The following is a 21,397-nucleotide window of genomic DNA, read 5'->3' on the forward strand; positions in this document are numbered from 1 at the left end:
AGACGCATTCTTTTCAAGGGTTCATGGAACATTCTTGAGACAGACCACATATTAAGCCAGAAAACAACACAACACATCTTAAGAAATTAAAAAAGACTTAAGTTATACCATCCATTTTTTTATGATCACAATACTATGATACTAGTCATCAACCACAAGAAAAATCTGGGAAGCATAGATACATGGAGATTAAATAACATGCTACTAAACAATGAATGTGTCAACCAAGAAATCAAAGAAGAAATAAAAGATTATATGGAGAAAAATGAAAATACAAAACATAATGGTACAAAATCTTTGGGATGCAGCAAAAGCAGTTCTAAGAGGGAAGTTTATACTAATATAGTCCTATATCAAAAAGCAAGAAAAATCTCGAATAAGCAACTTAACCTTACACCTAAAGGGGCCAGAAAAAGAACAAACTAAACCCAAACTAAACCTAAAAAGTGGAGAAGGAAATAATAAATATTAGAGGAGAAATAAATGATACAGAAACTAAAAAAACAATAGAATAGATCAATGAAACTGGAACTGGTTCTTTGAAACATTTCCAAAAAATGTAAGAGGGAAGAAAACTTCCATATTCAATCTATGAGGGTAGCAGTGGTAACTAATATCAAATCCAGATAAAAACACAACAAAAAAGGGAACTACAGGCCATATCTCTGAAAAACATACATGAAAAAATCCTCAGCAATTACTGGCAAATGACATCCACCAACACATAAAAAATATATATATATCATTCACCATTTTCGAGTGGGATTTAATCTTGGTATGAAAGGTGGCTAAATATTGGCAAATCAATGTAACATATCACATCATAAGAAAAACAATAAGAACTTTTCAACATCTGCAGATAGAGCATTTGACAAAGTATATCAATTCATGATAAAACCCTAAACAAAGTAGGCTTAGAGGTCACATAACACATCATAAAGGCCTTATATGAAAAACCTACAGCTGATATCATCCTCAATGGAGAAAAACAAAGCATTTCTCCCAAGGTCAGGAAAAAGACAAGGATGTCCACTTGCTGTTTTTATTTAACATAGTACTGAAAAGTCCTACCCACAGCAATCAGGCAACAAAAAGAAACAAAAGGCATCAAAATTTATAAGAAAGAAGTCAAACTTTTGCTACCTAAAGATAACATCATACCCCAGATAGAAAACCCCAAAGACTACACCAAAAAATTTACAGAATTAATATTCTAATTCAGTAAATTTGCAGGATACACAAGGTATACAAACCTGTTGCATTTTTTGTGCACCAAAAATGAAGTAGCAGAAAGAGAAATCAATGAATCAATCCCATTTACAATTGAGTCAAATAATAAGATACCTAGGAATAAACCTAACCAAAGAGGAGAAAGACTTGTACTCTAAAAAGTATAAAACACTGATGAAAGAAATTGAAGGGGATACAAAGAAATGAAAAGACATTCCATGCTCATGGATGGAAAGAACAAATGTTAAAATATGTATTTTACCCAAAGCAATATACACATTTAATGCAACTCCTATCAAAATACCACCAGCATTTTTCACAGAACTAGAACATTTCCTAAAATTTGTATGGAACCACAAAAGACTCTGGAGAACCAAAGCAACCTTGAAAAACAAAAACAAAACTGGAGTCATCAAAATCCCCGACTTCACATTATATTACAAAGTTGTAGTAATCAAAATAGTATGGTACTGACACGAAAAATGAGACATAGATCAATATAACAGACTAAAAATCCAAGAAATAAACCCACAATTATATGATCAATTAATCTTCGACAAAACAGGAAAGAATGTGTGACGGGAAAAAGACAGGCTCTTCAACAAATGATGCTGGGAACACTGGACAGCAACATGTAAAAGAATCAAAGTGGACCACTTTCTTACACCATACACAAAAATAAACTCAAAATGATTAAGAACCTCAATATGAGACGTGACTCCATACAAATCCTAGAAGAGAGTACAGGCAGTAATTTCTCTGACATTGGCTATACTAACATCTGTCTAGATATGTCTCCTGAGGCAAGAGACACAAAAGCAAAAATAAACTTTGGGACTACATCAAAATAAAAATCTATGCATAGCAAAAGAAAAAACCAAGAAACTAAATGACAACCTACTAAATGGGCAAAATATTTGCAAATGACATTTCCAATAAAGGGTTAGAATCCAAAATATACAAAGAATTTATTACACTCAACACCCAAAAATCCAATAATCCAATTAAAAAATAAAATGCACAGAGAAGATGAATAGACATTTCTCCAAACAAGACATTCAGAGGGCCAACAGACACATGAAAAGATGTTCAATATCACTCATCATCAGGGAGATACAAATCAAAACCACAATGAGATACCACCTCACACCTGTCAGATGGCTAAAATAAACACAAGAAACAAGTGTTGATGAGGATGCAGAGAAAAGGAACCTTACACTGTTGGTGGGAATGCAAACTGATATAGCCACTGTGGAAGACAGTATTAAGGTTCCTCAAAAAATTAAAAATAGAAGTACCCTATAATCCAATAATTGCACTACTGGATATTTACCCCTAAAATACAAAAACATCAATTAAAAGGGATATGTATATCCCGTGCATCCCTATGTATATTGCAGCATTATTTACAAAAGCCAAATTACGAAAGCAGCCCAAGTATCCATTGAAAGATGAATGGATGAAGATGTGGCATATAGATATAATAGAATATTATTCAGCCATAGAAAAGAAAGAAATCTTGCCATTTGAACAACATGATGGATCTAGAGAGTATGTTAAGTGAAATAAGTCAGAAAAAGACAAATATCCTATGATTTCACTTATATGTGGAACGTAAGAAATGAAGCAAATGAACAAAGCGGGGAGGGAAGAAGACAAACCAAAATACAGACTCTTAACTATAGAAAACAAACAAACGTTTACCAGAGGGAATGTAGCTGAGGGGATAGGGATGAGCACTGAGTAAGATATGGAACTGCTAAATCACTATATTATATACCTGAAACTAATGTAACACTACATGTCAACTACACTGGAATTAAAATAAAAAATGATTTTTATATTCTCAAAAATAATTTTAAAAAATTAAAAGGGAATTACTTTCGAACTTCTTAGATCAAAGTATGATATAAATGTCTTAATCCAAAATAATTTAAGTATAGAAAGTTTTCCCTTGTCTACATTACTATTAGGGCACACCATCCTGATTAACATCTTCATTTATATAAAATCACTGGGGCTTCCAGATACAAAAGTTATTTAACAGAACTACTCATTATAAAACGAATTACTGTGATTTACTTTTTAATGGAAACAAAATAATTTTACCTCAAGATAAAAATATTTTAAAATAAGACAAAGAAGCACTCTTAAAAAGTAAATAATATAAGGAATTACAATTTTTCTTCCTGGAGGACTCTAATGATTACAAATAAAAAATCAGGGAGAATTATAACAAAAAAGAAATGATAAAGAGAACTTAAGTTCAGGGCAAAAAAATTACATTCATAAGCTAAAGGTGGCTCTGTTTCAATTAGTCTAAGTTAAAAGAAAAACACTTTGTAGTTGAAATAACACTCTGTAGTTGAAATACCCCTTTGAGATGGCCATTTCCTACACAGCAACACTGGAAACATTTTAACAAGCCCTGGCTTTGTCACTATAGTGTGTAACTTTGGATCTCTTAGTGAATGTTTCTTGACTTTATTTTCTTTATACACAAAATGAAAACTTTGGACTGGAGCGGTACTTAAAATTTTTTTAAGTACAGATACATCTAAATAGTATTAACTAGGATTTCAAATATATATTAATAAAAAATACAGGTGGGGCTGCTTTGGTCATTTAAAATAGGCATGATGCTTCTGGAAGCTAGAAGTGGGTTCCTGTTATCATTCCTCTTTCCCTTTACATCTCCTAGGGAAGCCCCTAACCTAGGGTTCCATGAAATCCAGTTAGAAAGCCAAAGGACTAAAAACTCTTAAGGTCTCTCCAGTTATAACACTCCATGATAGTATAATCTGATTTCTTCTAAACCTCTAAAATCAACATCAAGATGCCTCTCAGGTAAGTAAACATTGTCCTCAAATTTTGTGGTGGCATCATCTTTCTTATTAACTATTGTCTAAACTATACAATTGTAGGCTCATCTTTTAGGAGAAGCAGTTACTTGCACTGTTGTTATTGCTCTTTCTATAGCCTTGTATGTCAACTTCATTATCTATAAGCAGTATGTTCAACAAAGGAGGATATAAAGGGACAAATCCAGACATGTATCATTTCCTTAAAGAGGTTATATCTAATGGAACATTCCTACAAATAACTATAATGGGTAGTAGAAACAGATGATATCATCAGATAAAGTAAAATGGATATTTAAGGGCTGAGATTATTTCTGGTTATGAGCTGACCTATAAAGTATGTCAGGCTTTGTATATAAAAGATTGGTACAGATGTAGATTCTAAGCAGAGGTTACTTCATGAACAGCAGCAAAAAAGGCAGGAAGCCATGGGACAAGTACATGGATCTGTACATAGTGGTAACTTAGTTGAAATGTAGGCTGTATAAAGACAAATATTGGAGAGAAAATAGATTACTGGCAGAATGTGAAGAGGATAAATGAAGTTTTAGAGCAGAGTAGTGCTTCAGTAAAGTAAAAGCAGCAAAGAGAGGCTTGAGATGGATGTATATGTTAGGATGAAAAAGTATGAATGCCTGATTTGACTGCAGCAGCAGGAATGGAGAAGAAAGGTGCTGCATGGAACCATTTCTGCAGTAGTGAAAGGGGTAGCATGGGAAAAGTCAAAGATAATGTAGAGGACAAAACCTAGGTAAGTAGTGAAATACTGGTGTTGTTAACGGACATGGAGAATATATGACAAAGGTCAGAGACAGATGAAAAGGGCTAAGTAGAATGGAAATGCCCTGCAGGAACATGAAAATGTTGAACTGAAACTTGGGCAAGAGGTCAGTAAATACTTGGAAAACTTTTTACAGATATGGCAGGTGAAGTTTCAAAAATGAATTAAGATTGCTGAAAAAAGGACCTTCGTGAAAGAAGACAGAAAGGTACCAAGTTTAATAGATAACAGGAAGAAAATGAGTCAGAGGAATGGTGAGTAGAGGTACGAGAGGAACTGGATAAGCACAGTGTTCTACATAATGCACATACTTATTTATCAAGGAAAAACTTGAGTTCTTGATCTGAAGAATCACATAAATGGATATACAGCAGGGTTTTCTAAAGTGTGTTCTAAGGAACATTAATTTTAATAGCTGTTAAAAGGTACTTCATGATCAAAACAGGACTCAGTTATTCAGAAGGTGGGGATAAGATGGTTCTTTATCTCTTGTAAAATTCAAAGAGTACATTACACTGACCCATAAATCCTTTTTGTTTTTTTTTATCTCCTAGACACAGCAGTATTCTTTCCATAGGAAGTCACCCTGAGAAACAAGGATAAATAGTAAAATTTGAAAATTCACAGAATGTTAAAACTGGAAAGGAAAGCTCTGATCACGTCATCCAATCTTTTCATTTTACAGGTGAAGAAATTTAATTATATTATATACTACTGTAGGTGATAAAGAATACATGTGGATATGAAAGCATATGAATAAGAGAGAGACAAAAAGGTAAATGACAAATAAAATAGAAATTAGAGCTTTAAAAGATACAACACTAGTTGTTACCATTTGAGGGGTAACTTGCTTTATGTTCAGTGTTTTAGAACATTTCACAGTGTCATCCTGAGGGTTACAGGAAGTTCAGTACTTGCTCATCAGACAAAAGAAGAAACTGAGGCATAAGGTTAACATAATTCGTGACCCAGCTAGTACATGGAAGAGCTGGAATTCAAACCCAGATCTATCTAATTCTGGAATCTGGGCTCCAGAACACAATTCTCTTATGACAAGAGGGCCAAGAAGTATCCAGGTCTTAGGAAGATTTCCAAGCTTGCCCGTGGACAAGGCCTTAGATAAGATTCTTTCTTACCATCAGGGAAGTGCAAATCAAAACCACAATGAGGTATCACCTCACACCTGTCAGAATGCCTAAAATGAAAAACTCAAGTTTGATCAAAGAAATAAAAAACAAGTTTTGAGGAGGATGTGGAGAAAAAAGAACCCAAATGCACTGCTGGTAGGGATGTAAACTGGTGCAGCTACTGTGGAAAACAGTATGGAGGTTCCACTACTGGGTGTTTACCCAAAGAATACAAAAACACTAAATCAAAAAGGTATCTGCAGCTTTATATTTATTGCAGCATTATTTGCAATAGCTAAATTATGGAAGCAGCCAAGTGTCCATTGATAGATGAACAAAACAAGATGATATATATATGTTATTCAGCCATAAAAATGAATGAAGTCTTCCATTTGCAATGACATGAATGGATCTAGAGGGTATAATGCTGAGTGAAATAAGTTGGGACAAAGAAAGTCAAATACTATATGCTTTCACTCATATGTGGAATTTAAGAAATAAAACAATGGAACAAAGATAAAAAAAGACAGAAACTGAAAAACAGGCTCCAAAGCACAGAGAATTAACTGATGGCTACCAGAGAGGAGGTAGGTGGGGAGATGGGTGAAACAGGTGATGGGGATTAAGGAGTACACTTATCATGATGAACACTCAGTAATATACAGAATTGTTGAATCACTATATTGTACACCTGAAACTAACATAATACTACATGTTAACTGTAGTCTCTTCTAGATGCAACAGTATTCTTTCCACAGGAAGTCACCTTGAGAAATAAGGTTAACTACACTGGAATTAAAAAAAAAAAAAATTGCCACTATACATAAATATAAGTAGAAACATACTGTAATGACTTCACTATATAAAAAATTTATTTTTACAAAACAGATCCTCATGACTACATTTGTTTTTGTATAACTTATAAAGAATTTTCAAACTATCTCTCCCCTGTATGAAGATATTTGTATTTCATTTTTATTAATTTTCTCTAGAGGAGAATTCTACATAGGCCAGGATAGGCCTTCAATATTCAGCAAAATTCTAAGTATATAATTTATGAAAGTTTTCTAGGAAACCCACTTAAAATTTTTTTTTAACGTTTATTTTTGAGAGACAGAGCATGAACAGGGAAGGGGCAGAGAGACAGGGAGACACAGAATCAGAAGCAGGCTCCAGGCTCTGAGCTGTCAGCACAGAATCTGACGCGGGGCTCGAACTCACGGACCTGTGAGATCATGACCTGAGCCAAAGTCAGACACTTAACAGACTGAGCCACCCTAGCACCCCTAGGAAACCCACTTTCATTCATGAGAGATATGTTAAAAAATGATCACTTTGGAACATAGGCCATGAATTCTTCTTATCTTAATGAGTTTTCCTTGAAATGATACATTGTCTTTGAGTCTCATGACCTATATAAATACAGAGACATAAGCCATCACATATATTTGCAAATGTTAGTCTTAAATCAAACTTTGAATCCTTAATTTAAAATAGTGCCATATAACCTTGCAATTAGTGCAGTTTAAGTAGTATTTTTTTATTAATTGTAGCTTATTATATGTGAGACATGTACAGTCAATTGCTAAACTACTTTTTTCCAGTGTACAGATGAAAGAGTAAGATTTATCCCTCAAGTTATGATTCTATAAACCTAAGTTAATTGCAGATTGCTATGCTAGGCCACATGGTCTATACTTTTCTAAGTATTTATGGATACTTAATATTGGTGAAAATAAAAAATAAAATTCAAATATAGTTCTAATTAAAAAAACATATTTTGACCTAATTTCTGGACAATTAAAAATTTAGTAGAAAGTTTTTTTAAGTTAAATTCTTAGCTGCTGCATTGATGAGTGAAAATTCAGAAGAGTTATGGTATTATTGATTTACATAGGGTTAGGTGTAATTTATCTATAATTGTATTTCCCAAAGTACGTATCTTGAAACACTACATGATATTGTTAAAAAGATTCAGAACACATTGCACATGTGATTCCTCTCTTGGAGACTGGCATTGTATAAACTCCTGGAAATTCTACAGTTAAAAATATTATTGATTTATTTAACCCATCATTTCTTAAGTTTATCTATCAATATCTTGGTATTACTAGTGCAACTGGAAAACCTTGATCCTTGATGATAGGAAGGAGGGGATTAAAACAAGCAGACTGTACCAAAATCATTTGTATTGGATTCTGGAATATATGTGGTTTTATCAGATTTTCTTTTTTAGAGGATACATTAAGAAGATAGCTGTCTGTAGGCTTAGCAACTAGACTAAAAGCAAAATAGAAGCATGTTGGTCACCAAGAAAAAAACATGGGATACTCAGAGTTTACTTAGGTTTTACACAAAGTATGTTAGACATTGGTGTAACATGAGGACTGGCCATACATATTTAATCCTCTAGGATCACATCTAAAGTGTAAAACAGACAGTAAAAAGAACAAGCAGTTCATATATTAAAATGCTGACATCCAGCATACTTACACTGCCCATTCAAGCTTCTCATTCTTAATTGAGTTGTACAGAGCCTATAAAGAGAGAAAACAAGATGGAATTATTGTTTTCATTCTGTTCCATATTTTTAATACAGCAAATGACCAAAGCCAAAAGGCTTGACTAAGCAGCAAGCAACTCCCAAGCCCTTTGCTGGTCACCCTGTCGGTTCTGCAAAGATGAGGAATACCCAAGGTGAGGTAAATGAGCACAGGGTAAGCAGTTTTTGTGAAACAGACTTTTCACAAAGTAAAAAATGGCTTTTATAAATAAGACACACAACACTGTATTACATTTTAGTAAATATTAGGATATGATTAAAATTAGATCATGCACTCTATTCTTCTTATTCAAAATATGGTCTTGTAGTTTGGATACTGAAGTGAGCATACCTTTTTCATTGATATAATAAGTAGAACTATTTTCATAAAAATTTAATGAGCAAGATACATTTAAGAAGGACTGAAGCCAGATTATGGAAAACCATCTGAGAATAATTTCAGAGTTTTTATAACAAAGACTTAAGCAATTTTTAGCAGTCTAACTTCATAACTGTGCTTTACAGTTAGTAAGTGTTACACTGGTGTGAGGTGGTGGAGGGGAAAGATGGAAAACTTCTTTAGAGACTGGGTAACAATAATGACAAAGTAAGCCTGATCACCTCTGATTCTCCCAGCTCTGGCATTACATATAAAGTCCTTGTAATCAAGTTGCTCTACCATGACAACTACCCAAGAAAGTCCTACTCCACATCTCTACTTTCTTAACTTTGAGTAAGATGTTGTAAAGAAAACACAAATGTATCTCTAAGCCACCACAGCAAATTATACTGAAGAAAAGGATATGGGCATACCATTAGAATGATGTCAGAACATTTTTCTTCAAAGAAGGACTTGAACCTATTTGATTCAGCAAAGATTCAGTACAAATATATTTAGGTTACAAGATTTTATATTACTTAAGATTTAATAACACGTACCCTTAGCCAGTATTCACAGACTCTGTGGGAGTTCTGCAGAGTAGCTACAACAGTCAGTTTACTTAACTACTAGATAGTTATGAAGCTAATAAAAAATAGGAGACATTTCATCATTATCAGGATGTGGTAAAATGTATCCCCAAATACAAAAACTCACAGAACATCAAATTAAAATAAGGGGTAAACTGAGGTACAAAGACCATTCTATAAATTAGATATGCTTTTTGAAGAACTAAAATTTACTGAAGAACTACAACAATCTATTGTTTAGCTAAATGTCTCATGAGGTTGTACTTATTCAGAAATGCAGAGAATAGATGTCTAACTCAAGCCTCAGGAGACTTTAAATGGATTCCACTACTTGTATAAGCCATTTTGAACCCACAAGTAATAGCTGAGAAACCATAATTGAAAAGAGACAGATCATTAAAGGTTCTTTATATACTATCACACTCAATACTACCCAGAGTGATTTAACAATGTAGTAAAGATTTTAAAAAATCTATTCATAAAGGTAGATAGTTGAAAATGATATCCAAGCATCTAAAACTTTTCTAATACATTCAATTCTGTCCTAGAACAAGTTTTTTTTCAAATTTTTTGCCCATGAGAATATTTTGCTTAATGAGATACCAAGTTCCTAAATAGAAAATTCTTGTTCATCTGCATATCACACACACAAAAAATCTATCATAAAGTATCTTGAAAAATTCAACAAACTTATCATATTATATTCTCCCAGTGTGTATATTACAACATGACAAATCTAAAAGGTTGATACTATCCTTATCCTTTGCAATTGCAAAATTACAAAGAGATTTTCTTGAATCTTTCTGGTGCCTTATAATGGTACACTATTTTACCAGAAAAAGGAAAGTATGCTTGGCAACTGTATTAAACACTTCTATATTCTTGATCAGAACTTCCTATCCTTTTAATTACTTAGCTTAGTTAAGAACTGAATTCCCTTGGGGCACCTAGGTGGCTCAGTCAGTTGTGGTTCAACCCTTGATTTCGGTTCAGGTCATGATCTCAGGGTCCTGCAATAGAGCCCCCTGTCAGGCTCTGTGCTGACAGCATGGAGCTTGCTTGGTATTCTCTCTCTTTCTCTCTGCCCCTTCACTGCTTGCATTCTTACTCTCTCAAAATAAATAAATAAACATTTTAAAAATATATTAAATAAAACTTAAAAAATTAATTGAATTCTCTTGATTCCTCCTTATCTTTAGCTCCACAATCATCCCTTTATTCCTGTGTACCCTAGACCACATGCTCTAGCACATCAACCAGTCTTGGTTTTATTAATATTTTCAAGTTCTTTGTCCCACTGCCTCTCTGTGATACCTAAAAAGAAACACTGAAACTTTTTTTTTTTTTTAATTTTTGAATGTTGTTTTATTTATTTCTGAGTGAGAGACAGCATGAGCAAGGCAGGGTCAGAGAGAGAGGGAGACACAGAATCTGAAACAGGCTCGCTGTCAGCACAGAGCCTGATGCGGGCAAAAAAACCCCAAAACATGTCTACAACAAGCAACACCCTTTTGTACTTTTCATGTCTCTCAACAAGAGAAAACAGTTCTTTCTCCTAACTTCAGTCTGAAAAGATTATAATTGGTGTGGTTTAGATCACCTGTCCTCCCCATGGACTAATTCATGTGGCGAGATGAGGTATAATGATTGGGCCTATTCCTGGATAGGAATGTAGAATTGATGTAGCCACTGGTGTAATCCTCCTGAGCTTCAGAGCCTCCCCTGTTTGTATATAACTAATTCAGCACTAACAGAGAAAATTCAACAACATCCCAAACTAATGCCATTGAATATTCATCATCTCAAACTTTAGGAGAGACTTCATTCACTAGCCTCCTTTTAACTTTTTGCCATCTTCCCTAAAATGTATCTGCACTGGCATCTCTATCCTTTTTGCCTTTCTGATGGTAATTCAAGGGATATCCTGTCAAGACTAAGTAAGCTTCTATCACTGGTCCTGACAGTTCCCTTTCTGTGGTAACATCTTCTCCTTTATTAGCTCCTTTCTATCAGCTTTGAAACATGTGCAAGTCTCTCTAAATCCCACGTCTACAATTTAGTTACCACCCTTTGTTTCTCAACCCCTATTTAAGCCAAATTTCTGAGAGAAGTTTCCACAATTTGTATCTCCAACTCAGGCAATCTAGCTTTCATCCCTGTCCCTCCACTGAAAGTGAATCACAGTAAATGTACCAGCTTCCTTCACTCCAAATTCAAGGCCACTTTTTAGTACTCCTGCATCACTTTGCCTGTCAGCAGCACTGAATACTGTCAAATATTTTCTTCCTTATTTTGTGACACATTAGTCTCTTGAATTTTCTCCTAACTCTTTGGATAATCTCCATTACTCCTATCTTCCTCATCTTATTCCTTAAATGTGGGTGAGCCTAATGGTTTATCTGCAGCCCATGCAAACTCTTGTGAACATTAGGTCCATATGTCAGATGCACTTGGATGTAGTTCCAAAGCACTACAAACTCAGTAAAAATGAACGAGAGCATGAAGACCTAACAGTGAAAATGTACTCTCAATCTTAGTAAACTGTATTGGCAGAAAATATTTAATTTTTTGAGTGTGGAAACACTACACTATATATAGTCCAAGGAGAGGTATTTTACAGTAATATAAAATATATCCATGTCCAAACCAGAATTTTTCTATCAATTGCTTCATCTAAAAATACTATTATATTCCTATCATACAAGCAAGAAAGCTCCAGGTTAAAATCATATTTACTGCCAATCTTGTATCAGCCTGCTAATGGCATAGGAAAAAGCCTTTTAGTAATAATATTTTCAGGACTAATTGTTAAAACTCTAATTTCCACTCAAGAAAAAGAATGGAATTTCACAGCTGACAGTGATCATAGCTGTTTTTCACAAACTATGACTTAGAAATCACATTTCTCTTATCAGTTGACTATATTCAGCTAACTACAGTCTCTTATCAACTAACTAAAACTAACTACATTCTACCAAACTTTACAGCATTGTAAATGCCTGGCTTGTCAGGGCTCATGTGAAAAGGCAATATGACTTTGGCTCTCTTAGAATGCATTTAATAATGATGGTCACTGTAATATTCTATTCTTAAAGGATGAACTTTCAATAAAAGCCACTGTTGGTAGGACACATTCTTGAAATGCCTTTGTTGGTGAGGATGATGGGTTTTCCACACTCATTCTATAGTCTCAGTCCACTTATGACTAAAGGTATCTATCTGCCATATAAATGGCTGAAACTGGAGATATAGTCTACAGCTCAGGAAAATAATTTATCCCTAGCTGTGGGAAGGGTTATTTGACTTAGTTCCAAGACAGCAAAGCTTGTGGGCAAACACTGTCATGAAGGCTATTATATCCCTATGGACATGAATTGATAGTTAGAGATAAATCAACCTTAATGGGCTATAGCAGCCCATAAAAATTATATGCTTGAGGTGACAACCAGTTATGGTAGGCTAAGTATCAGACCCCCAAATTATGCTCAGGTGATAATCTCTGGAATCTGTAAACATTTCTGTATATAGCAAAAAGATTGGAAATGTGATTAAGTTTTTGATCTTGAGATGGGGAGGGTATCTGGGCTGGGTGGTGTCTAAAGAAGAAAATGGCAGAGGAAGATTTAAGAAATATAGAAGAAGAGAAGGCAATATGAAGATGGACACAGAAATTGCAAGTGATATAGACACAAGTGAAGGAATGCCAGCAACCATCATAAGCTGAAAGAGGCTGGAAGAGAGATTCCTACACTCTCCTGAAGGAGAGCAGCCATGTTGACACCTTGAGACTTCTGGGCTCCAAAATTATAAAAAGATAAATTTCTATTGTTTTAAGACAACAAAGTTTGTGGTAATTTGTTATGGGAGCCCTAGAAACTAATATACAAAGGCATACGTGATATCTGAGTAAAGAATGATTGTACACACAGATGGATTTTCAGAAACATTTTCAGGGTCAATCACTAGAAACATTCTTTTACCATAGTGGTCTTAACTGAAAGTGTAAGAGTACACTCCAGAATAAGTCTAGGAATTTTTTAAAAATATTGATTAATGTGCTCCATCCCAGACCTACTGAATCAGATTCCTAGTTGAGAAAATACATGAATATTTCCAAATGCTCTACTTGTGATTCTGATATGAACCTTTTGTTAAAAACCACTGCTTTGCAAGTACACCAATCTTTTCTCTAAGTGAAATTCCTGCACCTTAACGCAGGAGCTAGAAAACAATCAAATATCTCTACTGAGATTAAAAAGTACAGAATGATTCTTCAATTTGAAAGTTTATTAAATTTTAAGAATGAGAAAGCAAAAGTAAATTGCTTAAATTAAAGAGATCAAGGTATCTTGGCCTAAATTTACTTTTAAGTCTTTGTTCTTAACTTTTGATTATTTCTCATTGAGATATAAAATGCAATTTTCTTCAAGGCTTAGCACCATCACTGACAGCCCAGGCTTGGTTCTGTTTTCCCCATTACCATACATTGTGTAACACTGAGTTTCTTCCTTCTCTCTCCCTCCCTCTCCCTTTCTCACCCCCACCCTTCACCCCAGCCCCGGCACATTTTGCAATCTATGATATTCATGTATTTTAGTACAATCATCTCTAAACGCCAAAGATTTTTTTTCCCCTATGTGTTCTTTCAATTATTATGATAAGTACAAAGGATAAACTGGATAGCTTCCAATTTCCTTTAGTGAGACTGACAGTGACCACAGAAAAATTTGTACCCAAGATTGATGACACTATCAACACCATGACTATCTTTTCCAATATAACGCTGCTTCATGCAGATATTTGGGTCAAAATGCCTTTTAGGTATAAAATTAAATATGCACTGCTCTGGAAGTTATTATCAAAGAAAGACTGTTTGAAAAAGACATTATTTTAAAACCAATGATAAAACTAGTTACCAAATGAATTTCAAATTGTTTAAGAAAACTTAAAATATGTTAAAGCAATGCTGCTTTAATTTTTTCTTCTCTATGCCTTACAGTAGCATTGAAAAACTGCATTATCCACCTCATTAGAGGCTTCCCTAAAATTGGTACTTAGAATGGACTTTTTGTTTGACCCCTCTACTGTAATGCACCAAGTAAGATTATGGGTGAGAGCTATGCCCCCCTCTGCTTTTTTTAAGTGGCAGTAGGCAATTGTCAAGCAGAGATGAAAAAGTATAAACAGCCTGAAGCTTTGACCTATGACTACATTCATAGGTAGATCCATTTTAGGGTACAGTACTAAGGATGAGTTTCTTGAAACTGATTCCTTTTAAAATACTTATGTTCCTGTATTCACTAGCCAGTTTTCATGGCTAATTTTAAAGAGCACTACATTAAAGAACATATATTCACAAGCAATGTCATAAACATTTATTTCTTGTTCTCATTCAGGGTGACAGAAGTATGCTGAATATAAATAACATATTTTGAGTTTGTTTTTTTCCACATCTATAGTCAGAGCTATTATTTTGGGTCCAGTCATCATGTAAACAGAGTCATACTCTATGTCTTGGACAATTAACTTAGCCTTCTGTTGTGGTGCACTTATGAACCCAGCTAGCAATGGCAGAAATAAATATCTAACCATCAACTGTCTGACTCAATCGAGTAGACATGCCAGGGAAAACCTATAATAGACACTAGAAAGCTAATTTAAAAACACTTGTGTTATTGGAAGGGAATCTGAAGTAGAATTAATATGTACAATTCATCACATAATAAACAGTTTTGAACATTCCATAGGCTGGAGTGACATTATGCTAGATGCAGATAAATACCTTCTGCCTTCAGGGGCTTCTTATGTGAGGGGTGACAAAATGTGTTACTAAACCCAAATGAACTTTACCTAATGGAGAATTAGTCAGTTAACAGAGTCTACTGACTCTACTTCCTACTTACAATATGCAAGATGCTTTCACACACACAGTATCTAATATCTGACACTGTATGTATTTTCTTTAGAGAAAAATTTTATAGAGGCAAAACAGATCCAATCTCAGGTTCTAAGAATTTAAAGTGTGGGGGGTGATAATCTGTCTTTTTAACATAGATCATTTCATTTACTTGGTCTTCATTTTCTAAATCTGCAAATGAGAAGGCGGTACAAGGTTATCCTTTCTGGTCCCCTTCTAGATCTACCATTCTAGTTGAAAAATCTAAGAAATCACCTGGTCAGACTCTCAAACTAGTTATTTCCCTAGTTTCTGCTCCTTTTCCCTGTGTCCCCTATTTTTTTTCCCAAATGTCCAGTATTACTCCTATATATTAATGAATGAACATTCTTAAATTGCATATGATCAAGAATAAAAAAGGAGAGAGGGAGAAAAGGAGAGAAGGGGGAGAGGCAGAGGGAGAGAGGGAGAGGGAGAGAGGGAGAGAGAGAGAGAGAGAGAGAGAAAGAGATTTGATTCTCTAAGTGGGAGGAGGGGAACATGGGGCTTGTGTGATTGCCTTGGTCAAATGTATCTTTGTGAGCTAAAACAGAAGACACTATTCCTTCATTATACTGAAGGGAAAAAAATGCAGAGAGGACAATACTAAATAGGCACAAAAACAGACGTGGTGAGCAGCTCTGGAGGTACTACTAAACCAAACATGGAAGTAAATAAAACTGTAACTGCTAATTATCATTTGTAATAATGCAATACTCCAAATAAATACGTACACACACGCGCGCACGCACACACACACACGTATTTTCATTCATTCATTTTGAGGGAAAGGTTGGTCAGTAGAATGTCAAGAGAATTTATATAGAGCACATTTCTCCTAAAGTGCCTTTACTAAATCTTATAATTGCTTTCCATTTGACTGGCTGCTGTGTCTGTAGGAAAATTTGTTAAATACGCTAGTACAAATAATGTTATTGTAAATGAAAGCAAAATTTTAAATGCTAAGTAGCCACTAAGTTCCTTTTTTTAAATTGACGTATAACTGACATATAACATTATATTAGTTTTAGGCGTACAATATAATGATTCAATATCTGTACTAAGTTCCTTATGGAGCAAAAATTTTAAATAGAATTATTTTCTACTTGCTAAAACTGTAACTATATCCCTTAACATAATGAAGGCTATAAATGATAAGAGCACAGCTAACATAAAGCTCAAAAATTTTCCTCTAAAATAAAAAACAAGGATGTCTACACTTGCCATTTTTATTGACCATAGTATTGGAAGACCCATCCACATCAATTAGTTAAGAAAAAGAAATAAAAGGCATTTAAATTGGGACAATAAAAAAAGTGAAACTATCATTATTTGCAGATGAAAGGGTATGATATCTAAAAAATCCTAAAGACTCCAGCAAAGAAATTATTTGAACTAATAAAAGAATTCAGTATAGCTACAGGATACAAAGTCAATATATGAAAATCTGTTGTGTTTTTATACACTAATAACAAAGTATCAGAAGGATAAATTAAGAAGATAATTCCATTTGTAATTGCACTAAAAAAGAATATAATACCTAGGAATAAACTTCACCAAGAAGGTAAAAGGCCTGTATACTTAAGGTATACCAATGAAAGAAACTGAAGAAGACATAAATAAATGGAAAGATAGTATGTGCTCAGGGATTGGAAGAAAACTGTTAAAATGTTCATTGTCTCAAAGCAAGTACAAATTCAGTGCAATCCAAATAAAAGTTCCAATGGCATCTTTGACAGAAGTAGAACAAACAATCCTAAAAGAGGTATAGACCCACAAAATACCTCAAAGAGCCAAAACAATCTTAAGAAGACCAAAGCTCAAGGCATCACACTCCCTGATTTCAAACTATGTTACAAAGCTATAGTAATTAAAAGAGTTATGACACAGGCATAAAAACAGATCCACAGATGAATGGAATAGAAAGCCCAGAAATAAACCCACACATATATGTTCAATTAATTTATGACAGATGAGCCAATAATATGCAGTGGAGAAAGTACAGTCTCTTCAATAGTGTTTGGAAAACTGAACAGTTACATGCAAAGAATGAAACTGGACCACTATCTTATATCATACATAAATTTAACAAATTGTTTTTAAGTTTATTTTGAGAGACAGAGACACCATGAGTAGGAGAGGGGCCAAGAGAGAGGGAAAGACACAGAGAGAGAGAGAATTCCAAGCAGGCTCTGTAGTGTCAGCGCAGTGCCTGATGTGGGGCTCAAACTCACCAAACTGGGAGATTAAGACCTGAGCCAAAATAAAGAGTTGGACACTTAACCAATGGTGCCACCCAGGTGTTCCTGCACCATACATAAATTTTAACTCAAAATGGGTTACAGTCTTGAAAATAAGGCCTGAAATGATAAAACTTCTGGAAGAAAACATAGAAGATAAGCTCCTTAATGTCAGTATTTTAATGAGGTTTTTGGATTTGGCATCAAAAGCAAAGAAGCAAAAGCAAAAATAAGCGAGACTGCATCAAACTAAAAGGCTTCTGCACAGCAAAAGAACCATCAACAAAATGAAAAGGCAACCTATAAATCAGAAAAAAACATTTGTGGATTGGAGGTTAATATCCAAAATACAACACACACAACTCAACAGCAAAACAACAAAACAAAAAACAATCCAACTAAAAAACTAGTAGAAGATCTAAATAGCCATTTTTCCAAAGAGGATCTGGATAGACCTTTTTTTTTTTCAAGTAAGATATAAAGATAGTCAACAGATACATGAAAAGATGTTCAACACTGTCAATCATCAGGGAAATATAAATCAAAACCACAATGAGATATCATCTTGCACTTGTTAGAATGGCTAGTATCATACCGACAAGAGACAACAAATGCTGGCAAAGATGTGGAGAAAAGGGAACCCTTGCACACTGTTAGTGGGAATATAAATTGGTGCAGCCAGTATGTAGGTTCCTCCAAAAATTAAAACTAGAACTATCCTATGCTTCAGTAATTCCACTTTTGGGTATTGATCCAAAGAAAATTAAAGTACTAACTAGAAATGATATATTCAGCCCCATGCTCACTGTAGCATTATTTACAATCACCAGGATATGGAAACAACTTACGTGTCCACTGACAAATGAATGAAGTGTGGTGTTATCTACACAATGGAATATTATTCAGCCATAAAAGAGCACAAATTTGCCATCTGCTACCACATAGGTGGGATTGAGGAGCATTTATGCTAGGTGAAACAAGTCAGAGAAGCGCAAATGCTGTATAATGTCACTTATACGTGGAATCTAAAACAAAAACAAGAAAAACCACAAACAAAAAACATGTCCACAGATTCAGAGAACAGACTGGTGGCTGCCAGAGGGGCAAGGACTTGGGGTGAGTCAAAATGATTGAAGGACGTCAAAAGGTACTACCTCTAGTTTCAAATTAAGTTACGGGGATACAATGGTGAATATAATAAATAATATTGCATTGCATAATATGAAAGTTACTATGAGAGCAGATCTTAAAATTCATCACAAGAAAAAAAATTTTTTTGTAAGTATGTAAGGTGACAGGTGTTAACTAATGATGGAAATCATTTCACAATATATACAAATATCAAATCATTATGTTGTAAACCTGAAACTTATCATAGAGTACACGAATTAGTGGTCAGTAGTTCAAATTAGCCTTTAAGATATCATGGAATTTTTAGAATATGTTTTGACTGCCTAGATGGCATACCTTATGTAATTCATATTGGCTGTATTACTCTACGATACAATAACTACAACAAATATTTTATCATATGCTGATGTCAGGGGAAATTTTTAAATAACTTAAAAAAATTTTTTTTTAATATTTCTGAGAGAGAGATAGAGTGCAAGTAGGGGAAGAGCAGAGAGAGAGGGAGACACAAAATCCGAGTCAGGCTCCAGGCTCTAAGCTGTCAGCACAGAGCCTGATGTGGGGCTTGAACTCACAAACTGTGAGGTCATGACCCGGGCTGAAGTTGGGACACTTAACCAACCAACTGAGTCACCCAGGCACCCCTAAATAACTTTTTAAAACTATGAGACAATGACATTTTTCTATATCATTGTATAATATATAATACTCTGTAAGTATTTGTACAAAATAGTACAGTTTTATAACTACTTGACTATAATTCCTATTTGTAACATCAGTAGTATAACAGATGTAACACTTGTAACAATATAGTATAAATAAATCTCTGAAAACTATTCACCTCATTCATTCATATATTCAGTTGATAAACATTTATTGAGTCTCTATTACCTAACAAATTGTCAAGTATTAATATAGGCACTGAAAGTCCAGTGGTGAACAACACAGACATAGAACTTAGATTTGATGGAGTGGAAACAGACAATAAAGGAATAAGAAAACTGACAAACATATCAAGATGATTCTGTGATTTTATGGTAGACTACCAAATAATTATTTTAAGGTATTTAATATAAGGTAACTTAAAAAAAAAAGCTTTCAACTGATGGCTAAAAAAATCTGTAGGCAAGGAAATTTAATATAGGAATGAAAGAAGCAGCCACACAAAGATTAAGGTTAAGGGAAGATCAGTGAGTAGCTCCTTGGCAAAACTGAACAGGGTGGGTCTGAAAGCCTGTGGTAAGGGCAAATAGGTAGGTCACAAGGGTCTTTTTGGGCAGAAAACAAAGAACTTCTGTGTGTTTTGGGCAACCACTGGAAGAGAGACCTGCTCTTATTCATGTTCTTAGAGGCTTCTCTGGTTTCTGTGTTGAGAAAGAACTAGAAGAGAGCAAGCGAAGTGGCAGCTCTTGCGGGTGGTGTCTGGTAAGAGATGATGTGACCTGGACTGAGGTGACGGCAGTGGCAGATTTGGGATGTATCAGGCTGTGGCTCATTACTGCATGCTTCAAGCACAAATAAAAAATTGGATAAGACAGTTTTAACAATAGCACCAGAGATATATTGCTACTCATTGGTATTTAAAGTCATTTAAACTAAAAATGAAGTAGATATAGTAGAATATATTGTTAAAGAAAAGGTACAACATAGGGGCGCCTGGGTGGCTCAGTCGGTTGGGCATCTGACTTCAGCTCGGGTCATCATCTCACAGTTCGTGGGTTCGAGCCCCACATTGGGCTCTGTGCTGACAGCTAGTTCAGAGCCTGGAGCCTGCTTCAGATTCTGTGTCTCCCTCTTCTTCTGACCCTCCCCTGCTCGCACTGCCTCTCTCTCTCTCTCTCTCAGAAATAAATAAAAAGAAAAGAAAAGGTACAACATAGTGCATATGTGTGTGTGTATATATATATAAGTATATGTACATACTTACATATATGTACATATATAAGTATATATAAGTATATATATGTACATATATAAGTATATATATGTGTGTGTGTGTATATAAGTACACACACACACACACACACACACACACACACATATATAAAAGCTCACACAGAACATTTCTGGAATACAAAAGAAATCATTGACAGTGACTGACTTTGGAGAGGGAAATTGGGGAAATAGGAGAGAGAATTTTCAATGTATAAATCTGTTCTGAGTGTTTGCCACACCACATACATATTGCTTCTTCAACTAAAATTCTAGATGACACTAAATTTTAAATTCCTTGCACTGTAATCAAGCCTTCTGTCTCTCTAGTCACAATTCCATTTTCTTGACCATAGTACATGTTTAAAAAAACCTGTTGAGGAGTGCTGGGTGGCTCAGTCGGCTGAGCATCTGATTCTTGATTTCAGCTTAGCTCATGATCCCAGGGTTGTTGGATGGAGCCCCAAGTTGGGCTCTGTGCTGAGTGTGGAGTCTGCTTAAGATTCTCTCTCTCTCTCTCTCTCTGTCCCTCTCTCTGCATTGTGCTCTCTCTCTAAAATTAAAAAAAAAAAAAAACTGTTGAGAAGACAAAGACCTCAGTGATGATAATCCTACTACCACAATTATGATTGCAGGCAGCAAACACAGG

At 34.7% G+C, this 21,397-nt stretch overlaps 1 protein-coding gene across 6 annotated transcripts in view; it reads right to left on the reverse strand.

Moving 5' to 3' along the window:
- The window catches only part of PSD3 (pleckstrin and Sec7 domain containing 3), a 593,010-nt gene that overhangs the window by 184,696 nt on the left and 386,917 nt on the right, over positions 1-21,397 (reverse strand). For all 6 annotated transcript variants that reach the window (XM_077773127.1, XM_077773129.1, XM_077773131.1 and 3 more), the window contains one exon: positions 8,493-8,536. In XM_077773127.1, coding sequence (XP_077629253.1) covers positions 8,493-8,536 — 44 coding nt within the window. The remainder of the gene's footprint in view (positions 1-8,492; positions 8,537-21,397) is intronic.

The sequence above is a fragment of the Crocuta crocuta genome, unplaced genomic scaffold (genome assembly GCF_008692635.1).
Source record: "Crocuta crocuta isolate KB4526 unplaced genomic scaffold, BGI_CrCroc_1.0 scaffold177, whole genome shotgun sequence".
NCBI classification, from domain to species: Eukaryota; Metazoa; Chordata; class Mammalia; order Carnivora; family Hyaenidae; genus Crocuta; species Crocuta crocuta.